The sequence below is a fragment of the Lucilia cuprina genome, chromosome 6 (assembly GCF_022045245.1).
Source record: "Lucilia cuprina isolate Lc7/37 chromosome 6, ASM2204524v1, whole genome shotgun sequence".
NCBI classification, from domain to species: Eukaryota; Metazoa; Arthropoda; class Insecta; order Diptera; family Calliphoridae; genus Lucilia; species Lucilia cuprina.
The window spans coordinates 20,090,343-20,114,617 of NC_060954.1; the positions used below are offsets into that span (position 1 = coordinate 20,090,343).

General features: G+C 29.6%; 1 protein-coding gene across 17 annotated transcripts in view; it reads right to left on the reverse strand.

Annotated features, from left to right (window-relative positions):
• Window positions 1-24,275, reverse strand: part of LOC111677492 (ryanodine receptor) — a 68,862-nt gene that overhangs the window by 26,483 nt on the left and 18,104 nt on the right. For 9 of the 17 annotated variants that reach the window (XM_023438625.2, XM_046954449.1, XM_023438621.2 and 6 more), the window contains exon 2: window positions 10,068-10,271. In XM_023438625.2, coding sequence (XP_023294393.2) covers window positions 10,068-10,271 — 204 coding nt within the window. Of the gene's footprint in view, window positions 1-3,812; window positions 3,825-10,067; window positions 10,272-24,275 lie in introns of all 17 variants that reach the window. The other 8 variants (XM_023438624.2, XM_046954448.1, XM_046954446.1 and 5 more) reach the window with 1 other exon arrangement.

Sequence of the window (24,275 nt, forward strand, 5' to 3'; positions counted from 1 at the left end):
ATGGAGAATTAAATCTTTGAAATTCTGATAATCGTAGTTATAGCTTTATCTTTTATTTGCTTGCTAGTGTTTGTATTTGTGTGAAACATATCTAAAAAAAAAATTAAAAAAAAAACTACAGACAACTGACTGAGTATGTATGTGTGTATTGATTGTGTTTGTATGCAAGTGTGCGTGAGTGAAAAAGAGTGTGAGAATGTCACTGTTTATGTCAAAATGCTATTGGGTGCTGTACACTTTTTCTTAAAGTTTATTTACATTGATGTTAAATTGTTAGTTTTTATGTAATTGAGGTTAGGAGACGGGTTCACATTATTCTTTTGATTTTCATCTTAAACAAAATGTTTAAAGTTCAAATCAATTTTAAATGTTAAACATTTGGGTTAATAAAACATATAATATAACACATACTTTCATACATATTATAAAAAAGGTTAAAGTTTTAAAGCTATGTAGATATTGTGATCTGAAAACTTAAAATATACATATATTTTTTATTTCGCGAAATTTCTAAGCAAGAAAGTCTATTACTTAGTAATGCATTAACGGTAATGCTTTGCATTAAACAGTGCCGAAAATATTTCGGCTGTAAGCTGAAACATTGCTAGTAATCAGTAATTGATTATTCAGTTATAGTTATTTGATGCAGAGATTATACAGCTTGTAATCTTTAGTAAATTATCGGATTAGTCATGTATATAAATTACCACCTACAGCATTTTTGTAAAGATTAAGGGCAATATTGTAGCGCTTAGGATCAGTCGTTGAGAACGACAATCGTAGGGTTATATCCTGATGAACATGTTCATACATGTTTGGCATTAATAATGTATGCATTTTAGATCAAAGTCTAAGAAGTGCGAGGTACTTAGGCCATGGAATCAGATGGATGTGTCGATGGACGCTTTGTTTCTGCCTTGTGTTATGTTCACCTGAAGAAAATAATGGTAGTTGTGCACTCCTTTGTATACTATCGACTGCACATGATATCCAAAACTAATTTATATTATTTTGCAAAATGTGCTAATCATACTTTACAAAAACATTATTAGTCCAGTTCAAACTTAGTCTTTAATAATTGGACTTTGTAAAAAAACGAAAACGTAATATAATACCACTATAGAGAATTTAACGTACATTTTGCTTTAGTATTAATTCCAGCAAAAATAAATCGAAGTATGTACTTCCAAAAGAATAATATTCATCACCACCTCAAAAGTAGCACTAAGTGAATTTCTTTACCTTCTGTGGAAGTTCTTTTTTTGCTGGGATGTTTAGGAAACAATGTTTGATATCCTTTCAATATAAACAAGATAGGAGGAATTTATCAAAGTCATTAAGGTTTAACGGAAACATACATTTCCAGAAACTGTAAAATATTAATCTTTGATCCGTTGATAAATTAATGAATTAAAACTAAGAGCCAAAGCACCACACTGCCATCCTAAAAGTGCGTGATTCAATGGAATTAATGTCGAGTGCTTTACGTGAGTACCGGGCATGATACCTTATTCCACGGTGGTCTTTTTCATCCACTGGGTAAACTTAAACAACGGTCTGCCATCGCCCCTGAATCCTTCAATGAACGACTAAGGTGGCAATTTTTGTACATGTATTGGGCGGGTCCATGTACGAGCACCTTGCTGAAGTACTTGAGCTATCTAATCTCTGACCACACTGCCATCCACGAGATGTAAAACATCACTTCCGTTTACAACCACGCAGCTGGGATGGCCTCTGTTGATTCGGCAACAGTACCTAGAGACGTAACCGGTGGACCGAAGTATGAATCCATCAAATAAACCGAGGGACACACTGTGGTAATTCTGATATGAACAGAGTATAGTCTGAACAAATCTGGACAAGGAAGGAAAATTCAATGGTATCATTTGTATATGATACCTTTCATCCGTCATAATACAATCCAGCACTCATCTCTTTTATACGACACATTCATAAGAGAAAAACATACGACACATTTATTATAGGTAGACGTACCATATACAATTAATACCAACTAATTTCTAACACTTAGTGCCAAAATATTGACTTTACCTTACATCAGTATTTAAACCGCAACTTACTCTTCCCGCGAATTTGGGTTTAAATCACTGCCACTACGTGGATCCCGAAGGAACCTCAACCAACTGACCAGCCAGGACTTAGTCCTGCGGTCAACTGGCCACCTATTACCAGATTATGCAGTGCTTTGATTTGACCTCTTTTCAATCTATACAAGGACTAAGCCAGGCAGTAGACTGTAATCAATTTTTTAGTCCCGGCCAGACTAGAGGTATTGCGATTGCAATAACACCAAGGTGGAGGCTTCACCAAGGTAACATGCCTCTGGGGGAAGATTCAATAGAATGTGTAAAATGAATTGAATAAGGTCCAACACTAATATACTTTTCGACAATATAAATATGGCGGTATTGGACTGTAAGAGACCCATATATCCAATCGGAGGCAAGTGGCGAAGTTATTTTCATTGAAGTGAAAAATAATTGATGAAGTTAACCAGACGAATGAAAAAGGTTCAACCCAACGAGTTTAAGTTACCCCCTAATCTTAACTATTAACTATTAGTTTTTGTCGTTTTTCATCATATTTCATCTGAACATAAATTTATTATGGAAAATTGTTTATTAAAAACAGCTCTCGAAAATAAAATATCTAAATAATATTAAAAATGTAGGTGTAAAAATTCGCAATAAAGAAATTGAAGATTATTTATAATCACCTTAATAAGACTACGCATACTTACACTGAAAAAAATCCATGCCTAATATATACAAAAAATGTCGTACATTGTACGAATCGTTCGTTGTTTCGCACCACGAAATTCTTTCGTAATATATACGAAATTGTACGAAATATTTTAGTAAAATGCAAAATATTCTTAAAAAAAATTAATTTACATAAATTGAAAAAATGGAATTTTGAATAAATATGGTAAAATTTCCGAAATATTATATTATTCAAACATTTTTGTTCATGTTAAAATAAGTTTTCTAATTTTAGTTCAAAATTTTTCTCCAAACGAATTTTCAAATTTTTTTTATGAAAATAATTCGAGAATAATATTATACTTTTTCTTAAATTTTATAAAAATGTTGTAGTTTTATTTAATCATAATATAATTAATATCATTATGTTTAATTTCGCTAAAATTTAAGAAAAAAATATTACGAAAGGTTTTCGTACTTTCGTAAAAATCGAAAAGGGTTTTATTAAATAATATTTCGTATTATACACGAAATTTTTGTAAATATTACGAAAATAGAAGTTACGAATTTTTTTTTTTTCGTAAAGTTGAGCATGGATTATTTTCAGTGTAGTAATTAAGAAATATGCTATAAGAAAATATTTATTATGTTGTGATGGGTTATGTTAACATGTATAGTGTCAGAATTGTTAATAAATAAAAAAAATATACAGAAAGTTATAGAGAAAACGACACAGATACAATTACAATCAGATTTTTTTGTTTGTTTAAAGTATTTGTTTAATAAATTTCGAATTTTTCTTTAAATGTATGTTGGTATTTATAACAATAAAGTGGCAATATTTAAGCAAAATTAATAGAAAAGTTTTGGCAAAAAAAGTATTGCAGTATTTGTTTAAACATTAATAAATAATAGTAGATGATAGATAGAAAGATAGAGATATAAATATAACTACTTAAAAAGAGACTAGACAGTATGTGTGTAGTAATATGTAAATATTTAGTTAACAGAGTTTGTTAGCCAAAAACACAATTGAAGCGGTAATTGCAGTGCGATCGATTCTTCAGAACCTTTCTGTATACTTACAAATTGGGAATCCTGTTTATGGTGGAACAACACAATCGATGCGCATAAGTGTGTTTTTTTTATTTTGGTTGGTGGATTTTTGGTAAAAATGACATTTGATATTTCAGGTAATAGAGTTTTTAGATACATTTATTATATTTTTATTTGATTTGGTTTGGATTGTTTAAGAGTATATTTATTTTATATATTTTATCATTATTTTGTAATATTTTAAATAAAAAAGAAAAATGAAAATATTGATGAAAAGAAAAAGAAAACAAATTTACAATACCATACGCCGGAGTTGAGAAAACAAAAAAATATTTATTTTATTTTTTAAAGTAAAAAGAAAGAAAAAAATATATAAATAAGGGTTAAAAAGGCAGGCAGTGGCAGCAGCATAAGGATCGCATGTAATGATGAAAGGATTATTTAAATAAATTTTAATTCAGTTTATACAATAAACATTTTTTTGATTGTTTTATTTCACATCGTTACATTTTATTTTATTTCATGTTGAGTTTTTTTATTTTGTTGTTGTTCATTTTAAATTTTTTATTTGTTATTTGTTTTATTATTTTTTATTTTTATATAAATTTCCACCAATTTAAATCCAAAATATGTAATTGTAGTAGAGTTATACGAGCATATAGAGTAGTATATGCAGGGAAGTGATATAATTTTTTTAAGGGGATTCAAGTTTTATTTTATTTTTAATTTTGGGTATGTTTTTTATTGTTTTAAGCGCCATAGGATATGCAAGGATACACAACATGTATGGAAGAGAAAGAAGAGAAAGAGAAAAAAGTTTATAACATGTTAAACTGAGTATAAGTATAGGAAAAATTACAACAACTACAATAATAACAATAATAAAAAGAAACACCAAGAATAAAAAACTGTTAAAATGGATTAAATTTAATTGTGTGGCATAAAAGGATTGTTTTTCGTATATTCGTATTTTTTTACTTATTTTTTAAAAAGTAATTTTTTTTCTTATTTTTCCACATTTTTTTGTTGTTTTCTTAATTTCCATTATACTATTATCTCTGTCGAAGAAATTCCAAGTCCAAGTGTGATAGAATAGTGTCGACTAGTATGGTAAAATAAAGTATACTGGTTGCCTTAATATTTTAATATGATTTAAAATGAGCAAAATAAAGGGAGAAATAACCACACATAGACAGACTGTATGTGCATTAGGGTGTACTTTTTTGGGAAAATTTTCTTTATCGGAATTTCAAGGAATTGAAAAAATATTGTGACACTTTAGAGTTCTAGTTGGGTATTATTTATTTTTCTTAAAACAAAGTAAATGGCATTGTTTCATAATGTCCAGATAATAAATTTCTAAATGAGTAGTTTTCATGTACATTAGTGTCTAATATCCATGGTCATTACCAGGGCAAGGATTTCTGTGCAAATATATGTTTGTAGTCAGTAACTCAAAATTACTTTCATCTAGTTTTCTTTTCGAATCAAAGCATTTGTTACAAAATGGCACCGATTTGTTGTTGCATATTTTTTGCATATTTTGTTATAAATGCATAAATTGCATATTTTGCTTTAAATTGCATATTTCCAACACTTGTATAGCATATTTTGCATATTTTTTAATTTTTCTAAAACAAATAGTTTTAGTTTCTCTGTATTTCATATTTTTATACCCTACACCACTATAGTGGGGAGGGTATTATACGTTTGTGCTGATGTTTGTAACATACAAAAATATTGGTCCAATACCCACCTTAAAGTATACCGATCGATTCAGAATCATTTTTTGAGTCGATTAAGACATGTCCGTCCGTCCGTCCGTCCGTCCGTCTGTCCGGCTGGCTGGCTGGCTGGCTGTCCATGTAAACCTTGTGCGCAAGGTACAGGCCGCAATTTTCAAGATAATTTAATGAAATTTGGACCAAGCATGTTTTTTGGCACAAGGACGAAGCCTATTGAAAATGGTTGAAATCGGTCCATTATTTCACCTAGCCCCCATACAACCGTGCCTCCCGATTTGAACTTTTTATGCTATAATTACGTCAAATATTCTGCTATCTCTCTAAAAATTGGCACAAATAAGTTTTATATAAGTATAAATGATACTGCAGATTTTCGTAAGGATCGGCCTATATTTGACCCTAGCCCCCATATAAACCCCCCTTCAAAAAATGACTTAAACGTCTAAAATTGACTTGTAACCATTTGTATCGCAATGAAACTCAACAAAACTAACTGTTATTTAGAAATATATCCTTTTCCCAAATTTACCGAGGATCGGCCCATATTTGACCTATATAAAGCCTCATTTAGAAATTTTAGTTTTTTATCAATAAATGGCTTAAATATTTTGGAATTATGGTAATATTCAACAGTTTCTTTACAAAAAATAAAAATTTTATAAAAGTAAAAATTGTAAAAATATACTCATGGTGTAGGGTATCATATGGTCGGCCATGCCCGACTATACTTTCCTACTTGTTTCAACAAATTTCGTATTTACATATCGAGGGACTATATTAAATAGTCTCTAAAATAACACAAGTCTTCAGGAGAGCAAAAAACTGTTTAATTCGCTAGTTCGTGAATATTTTTGAGTTTTTTCTTCTACAATATATTTTTACGACTATATTCGAAATCGTTATATAAAAAGAATTTAAAATTTTGTAATATTTGCAAAATTATTCACAAATTTATATCATATAGAGATTTTTCATAGAAATATATATATTTTTATTTGATTTAATATCAATAAATTTTATTTTTTATGCAATTTAATGAAGCAATATAAACCAAATTGTTGAAAAAGCAATATCTTATGAAGTTTTGGTGCAAAATCAATGTTATATGTTTAAACACGGCAATAAAATTAATCAAATTTGTATCATAATGAGCAATATCTCGAAAACTTTTAAGCCGATTTCAAATATATAATAGAGTTTGAAGCAATTTTTCGATAAGATAGAGAGTTTTGCATTCAGAATTTCAATTTTTTTTCTTTTGAAATTTACGTCACTGGTGCGGGATAGTTTTCTGGATATTTTGCCATCAAAATCTTATTTTGATGAAAATGACAAATGGATCCTATTGAATATAGTCCCGATTTAACAACGAAATACTAAGTTCTATGAAATACATGTCCTTAATAACCTGTTTATCTGTTGTCAAAAACTTTAGATCTGAATATCTATAACTATGTACCTTTACAAAGAAATATTTTTTGGTGCATATTTTTCACATTTTTAGTGCATATTTTTTAATTTTTTAGTGAATGAAAATTCTTGCCTTGGTCATTACGATATTGGACACCTTTTTATGTCTCTGAGATTTTTTTTCTAAAATTGCCCCATTCTGAAACGTTTACCCAATTCTATTTTTCATTTTTCGGATATAAACATTTATGAATATATGATGCACATATGATCAATATATAATCATATAGTTATTTTGCGGTCCACTGCGAACTAAATAGTTATTCAAGAGCTACTTTAACTTTGCTTACATATTACTTATTTGCATAACGGGTCAATAATGTTTTCAATGTTTTTAGATTAAATTTTTGGCGATTTCGGGAAAATATGAATTATTATAACTTTTAAATATAACATTAGGAATCATATGAAAAAAATGCCAATTCACCAAAATGGGTCGAAGGTCAAATGACAAAATATTAAAAATTTTCCATAAAGATATCGACTAAAAATATTCGTAAAACCAATTTTAAAAAATTCAAATCCATTGCTATAAAATCGGTTTATTCTGAATCAGACAATAATTAATAAATAAAGTGCCACATTAATCGGTTCCGCATTTCACAAAATATTTAAGAAAAAATACACCCTAATATTTATACTTTCGAAGAAATGCTTTAAGTGTTGCCAGAATACTAAACCGACGACTATAGTAAATAACATGAAAAATATATTATTATTTGTTAATTAAAATTTAAATGAAATATTTTAAAAAATCTGAATATAAACTATTATTTTTTAAATGTAATCTGTGAGTTTGAGAAAAATATTAAAATGGTAACACTGGGCTGTATGTGCTTAAGGGCCCTTCACACGATCGCTTTTTCCATAATACGTAAAGTCTAATGAAAAAGTAAAATAAAATTCCATCCGTATAACAAAAAAAAAAACCGAATAAAAGTAGTATGAATTATATTTTCTATGTTTAGGCGATTGGTAAAAAACAATAGCAAAGTAAGATGGAAACAGCTGTTTTACTTTTTTTGTACATCCTGACGGACTTTTCTAGACAAAATTTTGACAGATCATATTATTTGTGTGCACGTGTGAAGGCGGTTTATTTGCAGCAAGATTGTCGCATTTCAAAAAGCACAGCTTCGACTATATTGTTTAAAATTTGTTTTATTTTATTATAAGTTTAATCGAAATTGTATAAAAAATTTATATTAACTAATTAAAGTATAATAACATCAGAATTCTAGAATATATTTAAAATGTATACCTCTTGAGTTATTACAAACCTTCTTAGAGCATGCTGCACACGACGTAACGAATATAAACTACTTATAAATAGGGGGTTTCTTAAATTATTGTCAAAAATAAATTAATCTTTTAAATAAATGAATTTTTACATTGATCCTTTTACTTTTAATGAGTATTCATTAACAATATCACGATGTACAGTGGGACAGTAAAAAGGGAAATAAATCTGCAAAATGGTTTGACAGATTAAAATATATCACATGTGTTAAAGGAAATTGTTATTTAAGTTTGGCTTAAGGTTCCTAAAGTTGTAAAATACGGGTTTAAAAATATAAAAAACAATCGTCAATCTAATTTAGAATAGAAATTATATCCGATCGATTTCATTTATTTATATAATCTCTATATTGTACAATTATTCTTTACATACTAGCCATGTGAAACTATTAGGACCCCCTAATAAATTTGCATGGTTTACATGGTGTAAATTATATGCGCGTCTTTCTGTAGCTGTGTGGTAGCTATGTATGTTTATGCATGAACCACCACATCACGCCACTTGCACAAGCCATTAAACAACACCCAAGAAAAGTTGTGGATTACTGTGGCGTGCGGGAAAATTTTTCATAATTCGGGAAAGCGAGAAAAGGGCATATGGAAAAACTAAAAGGACAGAGAAGTGAATGTAAGTTTGTTTGAAAGTACATACATTCATTTTATCTGTATAGAAATAATTGCAGGAATTCACTTAATTTTAAATAGCTTAATTAACATCTTACATTTCAACGCAAGTATATGTCGTGTGTGTGTGTGTGTTTATTTATTATTTTTGTAAATGATAACTAAAAGGGGAGAGAGAAAGATCTTAACACGTACAATACTACGGGTGTAAAAACAACAACAATATTGTGGTAAGAGTATTTTATCTGTATTTTTATGATTTATATCCAACACAAATTCTTAATAGTCAATTTAAAGTCTCAATTAAGTTTTAATTTTCAATAGTTGCTATAAATATTTGCACTTACACTGATTTAAAATATTTTTGCAAACTTTATTATAAGGAAGAGGAATTCATGCAGGAGATAAGGATATAATCTTTGTTTTTTAATTTATGTGTTAAAAAACAATTCAAAACTTCAGGATTTCGTAGTTTTCTTTAAAAATTTAACAGGTGTTTGTTTGGGTCCCTTTTAATGATAAGTATTAATATGGGTGGCAAACCAAAAATTTGGTATTTCTCCTGTGCAACTTAAGCCTCTTTTACACGAGCGTACAAGCATGTAATATGATTTGTCAAAATTTGGTGTAAAAGAAAACGGAATCTAAACGCAACATGTAATGAAATATCATTAAGAGAAAATCTGAATGGAAAATTTGACAGTTGTATGGTTTCATTAGATTAGAGATGTATTTTTATGTTAACAAGAAAAGACAAAAATGCTGTTTTCATAATGATTAACTAGGTAGTTCACCATTACTTTGTTGCTATTATTTTATACTAATATTGTAAACATAAAAAAATATAAATCATACGACTTCTTTCTCTTTTTTGTCATACGAATGAATTTGATTTTACTTTTTCATTAGACTTTACCTACGTAACGTGTGATCAACACAAAAACCTAGCTCAAATATTTGTTTTCTTGTCTGACTTCCTTTTTATGGTTTTCATGGTTTAAATTCTTTAAGTAACCAATAAATTATTGCAGGATAATTAAGGATAATCATGAGCATGAATTTTGGGTTCTCTTTCACTATTATTATGCGTGTAGATATGCTAAAGCCTCAAATGATCCAAATGTATATGGAAATTTACAATACTTACAGTCTCTGAACCAGCGGCTGTGACCAACTCCTGTAAAGCACGAACTGATAAAGCCTGCTCGATAACAAATACACATTGCGATAGATCGGGTGGTACGTTCTTGTCGGCAATATTTTCCAGGAAACAGTGACGATTACCAAAACCTTCAGCGGCAAGACAGACACGCTCTCCCGTTGCTGTGCACGAGAGGCAGACCATGTCTTCCTGTTAAATGAGAGAAAAAGGGAAAATTTTAATAAAGCATTCATTCACTAATACATATATATATATATGACAAAAGGTAATTAATTCAACACAAATTACTCATACTCATTTTGATGCATTGTTTCGTCATCATTTCCTGTTGCTGTAACTTATTCATTGATATGTATATACATACATATTGTCGTAGGTATTTATCATTGTATTATATTTTTGGAATGTAGTGCAATTGTTGGCTCATACAATGGCAAGTAACATTTGCGGTATTAATTTGATTGATTGATCGTATGATTCAACGGTTTTGCTATTTTTTTTAAATTCACCTTTGTATGCGTCTAATGTTTTTTTAACCTGCTGTTGCTGCTGTAGTGGCTGTTTTTACACTTTTCACCAAAAAAGTACATGCGAAATGGTATTGAGTGTGATGATGTTGGTTTCTGGCCATTTGTATTTTCTAACTATGTCAAATTGTTCTTGTAAAACAGTGGCATTGATTATGACTAATGTTTACGAATGCATCAGCATTTGAGTAGAATTATTCAAGGCTATTAGTATAGATATTTTGTTAAAATACAGGAATAATTTCTGATGGTACCAGTATTTCTAGTCTGCCGGAACTGTTAACACGGCAGGTGTTTACGTAAAGCATTTTGACATTCATATCCATTGTAATGTATTCGTGGAAATCATCATATCCTTACTCTTACGCAGATAAACCGACATAAATCGGCCTAAAATTTTAGTTTGTTCAATTTTAGTTTTGGGTTTAGAAAGTATATTTATAAGTTTTGCAAAAAGTGACTTAAAATTCAGTTAAAAATTAAATATATACATATTTTTGTAATAACAAAGCAATCCTTACACCACACTATTTCCAACTGTAATTTAATATTTCATAAATTTCCGACAAAATTTAAAAATATTCGGTTGTACTTTAAAAAGTTAAATTTGTATGTTATTCTGTTTGTATTTCAGAAAGAGATTACATACAGCTACAGAATAAGGAAAATTCAATGGTATCATTTATATATAATACTATTCATCCATCATCAGACAACCCAGCACACTTCTCATTTAACCGACACATTCACAACGAAAAACATATGACAAATTTATTATAGGTAAACGGGTGGGTGACTTAGTTTCACAGTCACTCGTCTGTGGGTATCTGTTGTTTCGGCAACAGCATCAAACTTATACCGAAATACTGATTTTATCTTACATAAGTCTTTTAACCGCAACTCACTAAGGACATAGTCTAGCGGGCAACTGGCCACCCGTAGTACCAGATTATGTAGTTCTCTGGTTAGACTTATTTTTTAAATTTATGCAAGGTCTAAGCCAGGTAGTAAATTGTAAACACCAATTTATATCTAAGGCTACCCCCGGATTGCAATACACCAAGACATACCATAAAAACCCCACTTAACAATTTTGAAGATTCCAACTGCAAAAGTTTTGCACGCAAAATATTGCAGATTCGCCCATTTCTATCTATTGCCAATATCTATCTATGAATAATAATCTAATAGTTTTCTTGATATACGAAATTTTCATGTATGGGGGGCTTCATTAAAAGTCCGCCAGTTTAACTCTTAATGTTTAGTTTAATATAAAAGTCTGATGGAAAATTTGACATTCGTATGGCTCTCTTCATTTTTGAAACAGCTGTTTCCATCTTACTTTGTTATTGTTTTATATCAATGGTGTAAACCCAAAAAATATAAATCACACAATTTTTATTAGTTTTTAAGTTATATGGATAAAACTTTATTTTACTTTTTATTAGACTTTACGTACGTAAAATGTGATCGTGTGATTAGTAGTCTATAAAGTTAAAACATAAAAACGAATGAAATTCATTTACATATATTTGTGAAATTAAAATTTTCGAATTATGGTTCAAAAAATTTCAGAATCGAAATTTGTAAAATTCAATTGAAGTTAAAGAAATGGTGTTGAAGTAAATTTAACTTACTGTCAATACCCGGATGAATAAATGCGTTGCAGTCAAGCTGAAACATTTGTACCGATTGCAGTTGCAACAACAAACAACAACAACTAAAACACAGCAACAATTCATGTTGTCATACCACCATGTTGTGGTCTTTTCGGCTGTGATTGTAAATGAAAACATTGGTGGTAGAGGTGGCATTGACGCAGCAATTGCAGTTGTGGTCACTAACGCACACTGAGTGATTCGGTCAGTCGTTTATTACTTATTTTCTTTTATTCCTACATTTTTATACTACTGTGTGGAGAGTACGGTATCGTTTTGTATTTTATTTGTAAATATTTGCATTTATAATTTTCTGATTTATCCCTATTACAATGGAAAAGTTGCAATAGTTCCACTTAAATTCATTTCATTACATTTTGGGGCAATTCATGACTTAACCACAATTATTTGGTGGAAAAAAGTATATGAATATGTGTTTGGATATATGTAGTATAAATTGTATACTGAAATCTCTATCGTTGTATTAAAATTCCCTTAATAAAAATCTACTTGATTTGGTAAATGTAAAATATGTTATAAAGGACACTAACTTTGTGTAGGGAAACGGTTTTGGTATTTTTTGTTCTCAGTTAAAAACAAGTAGTAAAGTATAGTCGGGCATGGCCGACCATATAATACCCTACACCATGAGTATATTGTTAAAATTTTTACTTTTTATAAAGAAACTTTTATGTTGAATATTATTCCAAAATATTTAAGCAATTTATTGATAAAAAAAACTAAAATTTCTAAATGAAGCTTTATATAGGTCAAATATGGACCGATCCTCGGGAAATTTGGGAAAAGGATATATTTTTAAATAACAGTTAATTTTGTTGAATTTCATTGCGATACAAATGGTTACAAGTAAATTTTAGAAGCTTAAGACATTTTTTGAAGGGGGGTTTGTATGGGGGCTAGGGTCAAATAAGGGCCGATCCTTACGAAAATCTGCAGTGTCATTTATACTTTTGTAAAACTTATTTGTGCAAATTTTTAGAGAGATAATAGAATATTTGACGTAATTATGGCATAAAAAGTTCAAATCGGGATGTACGGTTGTATGGGGGCTAGGTGAAATAATGGACCGAATTCGTCCATTTAAAATTATCTTGAAAATTGCGGCCTGTACCTTGCGCACAAGGTTTACATGGACAGCCAGCCAGCCGGACAGCCGGACAGACGGACGGACATGTCCTTATCGACTCAAAAAATGATTCTGAATCGATCGGTATACTTTAAGGTGGGTATTGGACCAATATTTTTGTATGTTACAAACATCAGCACAAACGTATAATACCCTCCCAACTATAGTGGTGTAGGGTATAAAAAGCAAGAAGTTTGAATTACATTAGTATGAATGTATTTTCTCAGTTGCAGCTTGATATTATTAAATTTTTAAACATCTTAAACTGTTGTACTTTTGTTAAGTGGTACATAAATATATAAATAAATAAATGCCAACGTTTTAGCACAATCAAATTTTCTTAACCTAAATTCTTAAATCCCATAAATTTTTACGAATTCTTTCCAACACTTCCATTCTTTATTACATGTAAAATAGTCCTGTATTTTCATGTTATGTAATTTTAAGTTCATATCCGTGTAAAATCTACACGTGTTTTGTAAGAACAGAATGATAAATTACAATACTTTGTTCCAATCATTACACTTTTATGTTGTCAAAACATGTTTAGGCCGAAGGATAAAAATAATTTGACAAATTTGCCATTTCCCTTATAGTGACAGACATTACGATTAAAATCGAAAATGGACACAAAAAAAAAAAATCCAAAATAATTATGAGTTTGACCTTAAATACTCTACTCTAGTTCTTTTCATACATATTTCTACGTTAAAGCTCTTTTATATAACTGCTTGTATGTATTCACACTTTCGATTGGGCAATTTTGATGGGTAATAAATTTAAACCACGGAATTGGATTTATGGCCCATAATTCATAATACATATGGACATTTGCCCTTTTTTTGTCCATTAAATGCTAAAATAAATTGATGATAGAGAGAAGGTGTGAGATTGCTGCTGCAACATTGTTTAGATGTAAAGTAAATTTATATACAATATAGATAAATACGAGAGTTGATTAGAAATTTTGTTGAAAAAAAAATTGACAGTCACAGTATATTAAAAATGTAGAAAATTTTTAAAGATTGACCTTATTGTATGAAGGAAAACTATATAAATACATTTTTTACAGGTAGCTAATTGGAATATCTCTCCTCGTATCTGTATGTTGCACGAATGTATGTGCATGATGTATTTGTTTGTTGGTAAAACTTTGGCTTTTACATTTTACTTCCTAGTCTTCTATATACCAATGTACGAATAAGAAGTTGGTCCTATATCAAAAAAGCGATGTACAGTGTAACGTTTTTCACTTTTATTATAACAAAATGCGAAAAGGCAGCAAGAAAAAACCCTATCAGAACTGTTGTTCAACAATCAATTAGCTTTATTCAAAGAAGCAAAGATAATAGAACTCTTAGGATCTATCAAGGTATCTGTGATGATTTATGAATTGTTAGGAAATCAATAAGAAGATTGCCTTTAATAATAAAAAACCCCCCTGAACCCTCTTTAGTAGATATGTCATATGGGGCTACTGAATCTGACAAAACAATACCATATCAACTTTGGATTTTATGGGAAAAGAAATTTACCTCCTAAACACAAATGTTGATGAGGATGGCTTCCTGGGATTAGATTGCTACCAATTAAGGAGAGTAACCCTAGTTACTTTCCAATAGTCCATAGCGGTCTTAGAGCTGGAGCTTGTATTAGTTCGAGAAGAACCTAAACAAAAAACTGATTTCTGATTAAATGAACTTTTTTGTATTAAGCTTAAAACAGATTTGGTTTATAGCACTTTTGACTCATTAAATGTGGAAATAGTTACACTGTGCAATGTTTGTGTATGGGTTCGGATGACTGTTTTAGCCTTCACAGCTAAAGTTATGGAAGTAGATGTTGATGACATTAATAATAAATACTGGTTTGGCTTTCAATACCCGTAGATCTCTCCTCTTACAATGTAACCTTAATGGGAATGTAATTGTAAGAATGTCTGTATGTGTGTGTTTTTAAGCATTTGCAGAAAAAGGTCCCCCTCAAAGAAGTTTTTGTTGTTCTATCGTTCTACCGTTTTATTATTATGGTTGTTGCTGCTGCTTTATTTGTCTTTGACAACTTTCATGCTGTTACTTTCCGTACGGTCGGTCATCCTATTCGTAAGTCGTATTAGTTGCTGTTTTTGTTGTTATTGTTTTATTATTGTTTTACAATAAACCCTGACTGATGTCGATAATGTCGCTGTGGTTCTTTATGTGTGTGTGAATGTGTGTCGATTGTTGCTGCTGCTGTTGTTACAATTACTCTTGCTATTGTTATTGGACAGCAAGTTGTTGCAAGTAAGACGACGACAACTGACTTACTTACAAATGATTCTTGCTGCTATTGCTACTGCTGCTGTTACACAAATTGTTTTTGTCGACAAGAGTTTCAATAAAGTTGTTATAAAATAATTGGCACGTTAAGCAGTTAATGGTTGGTTGTATGTTTCTTATGTTGGTAGTATCTGAGTGTGTGTGTAGACAATGTTTCTGATGTTTTTGTTTGTAAGTGTAAGACCCTAGTCCTTTGTCTATGTTTTTTTTTTTGAAAGGTAAAAAGGTATTTTTATTTGTCTTTACCTTGAACAACTTAATAATTCCAGTAGCTAAAAGATGGCAACAACAAAAATAATCATTCTTAACAGGGCAAGTACAAATTTTATAGAAAAGTTTAAAAAATAAGAAGGTTATTTTTAAATGAATTATGTTCCTACTGCTGATATTTGAGAGAGAGTTTGTTAATAATGCTATGACTAAGACTACGACGCTGCCTTCCATAGTATGACTTTAATAATATCTCAGACAAAAATGATTAATAGGAAAAATAAATTATATTACACAATTATTACAAGTCTTAGCAATAGATACGTGTATAATTTCAATAAATTGACCAATTTAAATCAATATCAACGGAAATAAGATAATAACTTATAATTTTTATTTTTTTATTAGAATATGTTAAACTATTAACAAGCCTAATATTTATTAATCGGATAAAATGAATTAATAGTGAAATATAAATATATATATAGTCTATAGTCAAACTATAGACGATTTGTATTCAAGACTATAGACTGATCTATAGCCAAGTCTATATACTGATCCATAGTTAAGACTATAACTGATCTATAGTTAAGACTATAAGTGATCTATAATCTAGGCTATAGACTGATCTTTAGTCATTACTATAGACCGATCTATAATCATTACACTAGACTGATCAATAGTCATTCAGATAGACTGATCTATAGTCATTAATATTGACTAACCTATAGTCAAAACCATAGACTGATCTAAATTCAAGACTATATACTAGTCGAAACTATAGACCGATCTATATTCAAGACTATAGACTGATCTATAGTCAGCACTATAAACTAACCAATAGTCAAGACTATAGACTAATCTACAATCAAAACTATAGACTTATAGTTAAAACTATAGACTAACCTATAGTCAAGACTATATACTAATCTACAGTCAATACTATAAACTAATCTATAGTCAAGACAATAGTCATATCTTTAGTCGAGACTAAAACTGAATAATAGTACAGGTTATAGATTTATCTATAGTTAAGACTATTAACTGATATATTGTCAAATATAGATAGGATCGGTAGCTTGAAGAAAACACTTAAATTGAGAGTAAAACATCTAAAGTGTATTGCAGCAAGCGGGTGGTTGCTATGGACTGATCTAAAGTCAAGTGTTCAGATTAATCTATAATCAATTCTGGTCCTCCATATAAATCTTTAATAATAATGTAATCAAAATGTCACATTTTAGTAATTTGAGTTTTTGAAGGACAAAAGGTTACCAACAGTTCTATTTATTATAATGTTCATCAGAAGTTGTATGCTTTTTGAAGGTTTTTGCAACTTTCCCAAGGTTGCTATACATTGTTCTATCCTAACAAAGAGCCAATTAATTTTACCATTCATTAAAATTTTGTGGTAAACAAGCGCTAAACAAATTAAAAAATTATTTATTTTATATTTATTGAAAAAAAGGGAAAGAAAATTTTCATTAACACTTACAGTTATGTAAAATTATTTACTTCTATATCGTATTTATCTTTAAAAAAATTAAGTGATTTTGTATAATATTAAAGAAAATATTTATATACATATGTATATGATAAAAAGGAAACTTTAATTTTATTTTAAAACTAAATAAATGCGGATTTGTTTAAACTATATATTTGCATTAAATTTTGTTTGACACTGTATGTAAATATTTAAAAATCTTGTTACGATTCGTTTTTCATGTACACGTCAATCTCAATGGAATAGCAATATGCTTACTGGTTCGTCAATTGTATGACAGGTACATATAACTTTATGATCTTAACTTGCTTTTGTAACAATACACCCACATTTTGTCGGTCGTCATGACGCTGGACATTGACGTCTTGTAACAATATACAGATGTACTTTAGAATGTGAGAAATATTAAGTGATAACAAACTTTTGGACAAGTCGAAGGACATTTTATAATTGAATTTATTTTTGAAAGAAATCAATACTACATAAAGGTCACGCTTATGGTGTAAATATTTAAAAACCAGACTAATACTATTGTTATTTTGCATTATATATGAATATCGATTTGTTTCTTTTATTTAATATTTGCTGTTTTATTGATTGGAAAATATAATAAATATGTTTACTCGTAGAAATGTTTTTTGCAATTTAATAGGAATATACAGAGTTTAAGTCATATAGTATGCAATATTTCGACTTGAAGTTCTCGCTGTTATATGATATTAAAAATTTAATTATAACAAAGTTTGGTCAACGTTTTTTGTTCTTGTTTATAAACTAGCAGATCTGGTTTGGTTTGTTTTTTTTTATTCCCTTGATAATAGTTTATTAATTGCAAAAGTTTCGTTTAGTTTGTAATTAAGTTTTATTTTATAAAGATGTCATTATTATTATTTTAATCAGATAAATTCAAAAAATTTCTTAAATCAGTCTGGTTATTCAACTCTTAAAAGTTTTATAAAGTTACATTAATTAATGAAATCTGAATTGTAAATGTGATTTGCTACCCTAAAAGCAATATAATTTAAAAACCCATATGAGAGATGTTACGGAAAATAATGCAAGTTCCCCATTTCTATTTATCGCCAATTTATATATCTATGAAAAATATAAATAATCTAACAGTTTACAAGATATAAAATTTTGTATTTAATTCATATACGTGGTGCCAAGAAGCCCATTGAAAGTCCGTCCGTTGTTCTCTAAATGTTTACATGAATGTCAAAGTACTTTATCTAAAATTTTTTTATTTAAGTCATGTGAAGGTACAAGCTCCCCAGATAATACCCTTTTTTCTTCAAAATATTCAGATGAATATTGAAGTAAATTGTGCAAAGTTTGAAGAATCTAGTTCTATTAGTTTTCCAGATAAACGAAATTTTGTGCTAAATTCCTATGGGAGGTGCCAAGTCCCCTATTGAAAGTCCGCTTGTTGTTCAGATGAGCGAAGTAAATATGAAGATTCGAGCTTTAATAGTTTCTTAGATATACGAATATTTCCATTTAATGCATATAGGGGTGAAAATTGCATTAAAAATATGAAGCTATTCGTAATCGAATGCAGTTACTTATTTGATAAAATTTGTACTATTTAAGCTTGGCCTCCGGTAGGTTAGTGGTTAGTGTTCTAGTCCGGTAGACCGGAGGTGGCGGGTTCGATTCCCACCTGAGGCACTGGTTAAGGAGCACACAACATGCCCGATAGAGGCCTAGGTGTATTTGATGTATATATGTACATCCTCCTTTCAAACTAACTAACTAACTAAACAAACTAACTAACTAACTAACTAACTAACTAACTAACTAACTAACTAACTAACTAACTAACTAACTAACTAACTAACTAACTAACTAAACTAACTAACTAACTAACTAACTAACTAACTAACTAACTAACTAACTAACTAACTAACTAACTAACTAACTAACTAACTAACTAACTAACTAACTAACTAACTAATCTTCATAAAATCACTTGAATATCAGACAATGTCATATTCAAAAACAAGAAAGAAATTATAGTCGGGCGAGGCCGAACATATAATACCCTACACCGGATACAAAAATGAAATGCGATTTAGTTTTCATAATAAAGCATTTATGTTGAATTGTACATTGCCTCATAAATACTTAAGCCATTTATTGTGGGAAAACCGGGGAAGGCACTATAATTATAAAGTTCATGAGGGCATCAATGCTAGTATGGAACTTGGTTTTGCAGCTTTTTGTCAATATACGGGGATTCAGTTGTATGAGGGCTAGGTAAAATAACAGACCGATCTTAACCATTTTCAAAAGGCTTTGTACATGTGACAATAGAAAATCATATACCAAATTCATCATTAAATCATTAAATTATATTCAAAATTGCGACCTGTAGACGGACGGACATAGCTAATGATTCTGAGCCGATTGATAAACTTTAAGGTATAGGACCAATATTATTGTGCGCTATCAACATCAACATATCACCCAATATAGTGTTTGGAATGTATCCCCATTAAAGGGGTGTAGTGTATAAATACAGTTGCCTAATTAATATCATGCCCTCTTAATCAGAATTTTATTTTGTAATTATTGTACATATGTATTTGTTAAATAGTCCTTAATGTCCAAAAATATGATAAATTACACAAAAGAATTAAAATCAAAAACTATTTAACTGCTTAATCTACCCCCTTAGTACTTATTAACATATTTTCTAACGATCAAATAGTTTTGCCATTTAATTAGATTTGTATAGAAGTCCTAATGAGTGGGCAGATTGTGTGGCATTCATAGTAAATTATTGACCACTGAACTAAAGTCACATGACGGTTTTGTAACTGTCAAAAAGTATTAAGGACATTTCAAATTTGTAGTTAAGTGTCTACTAGCGTTACGACGATTTCCATGCCATATATTTGCAAACTGTTGTACGTTTAGGCAACGATTATACATACACCTACAAACATTTAAGTGAATCCATGGCTGAAGAATTCGAATATGTAGGCGTGTGTATGTGTAGAACGAGACTGTTAATGTTTGAAATTGTGTAACTTCTTTGTTTCGTCTAGTAAAATCCACATCTATACATAGTTATACGCATTGCATTTGATTTACTTAACAATTTAACTGTATGTGTGTCATTGTGTATGCGAGGATTTGGTAGAGAGTGTCCTTTTGCTATGTGACATCTGGCGTAACTGTGTATATATATGTGTGTGTGTGAGTGAATTGTTAATGCAATTGGAGGTATGAAGGTAAAAGCTGTGCATTTCCAAAGGGCGTTTACATAAAATTCTATATACTATTGTTCTAGTTGTTGTTTTTCTGTGGACTAAACTACATAGGTATTTGAAAAGGCTTTTTGTGTGTTAGAAAATTGAATTTAGCTGGTATTGTCTTCTATATGGATCCTTTCGGAATTTTGATAAGCTTTAAATCTAAACGTATTTACATTAACCTGCAAATTCATACCTCATATGAAGAGGAGGGCAAACGAAAAAGTTGTTTCAAATGTTTTTGTATATGTAAATATGTTTATGATGTAATCAAAGCAATTTTTCAAATCTTTAATATTAGACATAAATATATCTTTCCTTGCTTTAGGTGCTGTCCTATTTGTTCCTATTCTAATTTGAATGCGATATACCGTTTCTATTATACTGTCAACAAGTACACAGTAGAACAAACTGAAAGTCTTAATTCGAATGTCTTCACAATTCGCAAAATTATCTATGTACGAAATATTGGATGCAATAAATGACTTTTCTTTATATCATCATACAATAACCTAGATATATAAGTATATATATCCGACACACACTAACGTAATCTCATTTACTAGAGTTTTTTTGAAATTTGTATACTTTTCGTTTATTATTTCCGTGCTTAAAATTTTAAAATAGTTTTTTGATGTTTGTTGTGGTTGCCATCGTCCTTACGTGGTCATTCTAAAAATAAATTGTTTCATTTTTAGTTGATGTTTGTGTGTGCCTCTAAATATGTATATCTCCACATAAATATTTATGGGTGCGTGTGAGTAGGTGTTGCCGGATATTACATGGATATAAAAAGATAATTAAAAACTTTTGAATTTTTGCATTGAGAATCAGGATATTACTTAAATGAAAACATAAATACCAACAATTGGCTAAATGGTTTCCTATGTTTATGTGTTTGTTAAATAGACATAACTTTATAAAGAACTTATTATTATATTTCTTGATTTTGTTATGAATTTAGATAATATATAAGAAAAAATCCGATTATATGATGTCCTAGTGTGTTGTCCTTGTGTTTGTCTTGGGAGTCCGAAATTTTTTATAATTTAATGAAATTAGGCACATACTCTTACTCTAGCCTAGGGATCTACTTGGACTTCATGCACATTAAATTCTGAGTAGGAATTTTGCATTTATATTGTGGGCTGGGAGGTTGTTTTAACTGGGAGCTTATATAATTTGTATCATATTTAATAATTTGATTTGTTAGGTGTTAAATATAATCAATAATTGCTGAAAGTTTGAAGTATGATAAACATATGTGTAAAATGTTCTTCAATTTTACAGTTCCACCCATAAATTTTACATTCTACATATGTATATTTTTTTATCGCATATTAAAAAACCCACTCCACAAATTAACATGTAATAAAATTCAATTCCACAATAAATCGTTTGCATAAATATTAATAAAACCCTAAAATTTTATTTTTCAACAAAAAAAGAAAAAATAAACGGAAATGTCGTTTTTCAAAATCATCAAAATTCTATTAAATATAAAATAATAAAAATTAGGATTTAATACAGGATTTATTGTTTGTTGTGTTTTTATCCATTTATTTGGTTTATTAAAACATAACCTAAGGCCATTGTACATAAAAATGACCTATCTACTTGTCTTGATGAGAAAAAAACAACTTGAATTCTTTTACACACTTTACGTTTCAGACACAATGGGATAAATATTGTATAAGGATAATAAAAACATAAGTATGTATTTGGTAATGTATACTTGCCTAATAAGACAAAGAGGCAAGTATACTTCTGCAAAAACCTGTCACAAATACATTCCTCAACGACTACATATACATACATACTGAAAGTAGTTGGAATACGTTCATATTGTTTAAACATTTAATAGTCTTTTTTTAGGCAGATCCTAGATATCACAGCACTTTCCTAAATTATAGTAAAAAATTTAAAATCTTTTAAAAAAATTTCCAAAATTTACTTTGTGTACCATGAGTAAATTGAATTGCAAATATTCCATATTAATTAATATTAATAAATATAAATTTGAATGAAAAAAATATAGAATTTCAATAAAAACTTATATTGAAATATCAATACACTGATACACGCTCCCATTCTCACCACAATAGACCCAAGGACATATGTACATGTGACTGCGATGACTTCGAGATTAAACCAACAGCAACAGGATGGTCGCAATATGATACTTATTTATGTTTGTTTGTACATATGTGTGTACTTATGTCTATATAATCGTGTGTAAATATGTGGAGTAGTTACTACTAGTACGTAACAGAAGTTTGCCTTTTGTCTTTGTTTTTTTTTTTTGCTGTTTTGAACCTCTATTGCAAGGTCTTTTTAAATAAAGGCAATACATACATATTGAACGATAAAACACACATATGCTAGTAAATATGTGTGCGTGTATGGCAGCAGCGAAGGAAAAGACAACAAAATCAAGGCCATAATAGCCTCAGGACAATAAATAAATGAATAAATGTTAACTGAATATGTTCGTATAACATCAGTGCACATACATATACGGATAAATCTATACATACATAAGTATTAGGATGGCTCCATTTGTAAGGAGCACCAAAGATACATTATGTGGCTTAAGGCAAATAACCTTCCAGAATATTTTTATAAACTCACATAAATAAAACTTTGGTTTCCTTTGGTTGATAATAGCCACTATCGAGTCTGTTTTGAGCATCTTGGATGTAATTTCGACAAAGGCTTAACTGTAGACAAGAAAGTTCTTTAGACTTTCAATGTCCTCTTTACATACTTTAGAATTGGCAAGTCGAATTTTATACAACTGTATGCGTTATCTTGTGTGTCCATTCAGAATATGTACCTCAGACTGGCTCCTTTTGAGAATGTTTCTCGTTTTAATCTCATCAAAGGTACCACCCACGGTTTCATTATTCCAAGAGGCCTTATGGGATTCTCTCGCCCAGGCATTCTTTGCGTTGAGTGGTTTTGTATTCGCTAGGTTAACTTTCTCAAGCTTAAGAAAATATAGTTCCAGACATGATCATATGTGTTGTATGCATCATAATTATTCTTTAAAAAATTTACTTTAAGACACAATTCCAATAGATTTGATTAGAGTTTTGAAGTATTTATTTCTAGATATTTTTGTACCCCCCTAAAGTATATACATGTGTATGTATATATGTATGCTGACGGTACCGACGATTTCTCCTTTAGAATAAATGCATATTTTCGCTTGTGGTAAGAATGTATGTATGAGTTAGTGTGGAAATATGTCAAGATATCGATACAATATCGGTTGCAAAATCTGTTCGACATAAATTCAATTCAAGGAAGAAAAAAAAAAAACAAATAAACAATATGTTGCTTTGGAATTTATATTTGTCTAAAAAAGTTTTACAAAAAGTATATATTCTTCATAGATAAGAAAACGATTTTGTTAATTGGACCTTTTCCAAAATTAATTGTATTTAAAATTAAATTTTATTAAACGTTTTTTTTGGAAAGATTGTTTATGCATTATATATTTGTGTGGTATATACATATGTATGTATTAGTTAGTAAGTTAGGTTGAAAGGAAATCCGTGTGGAAA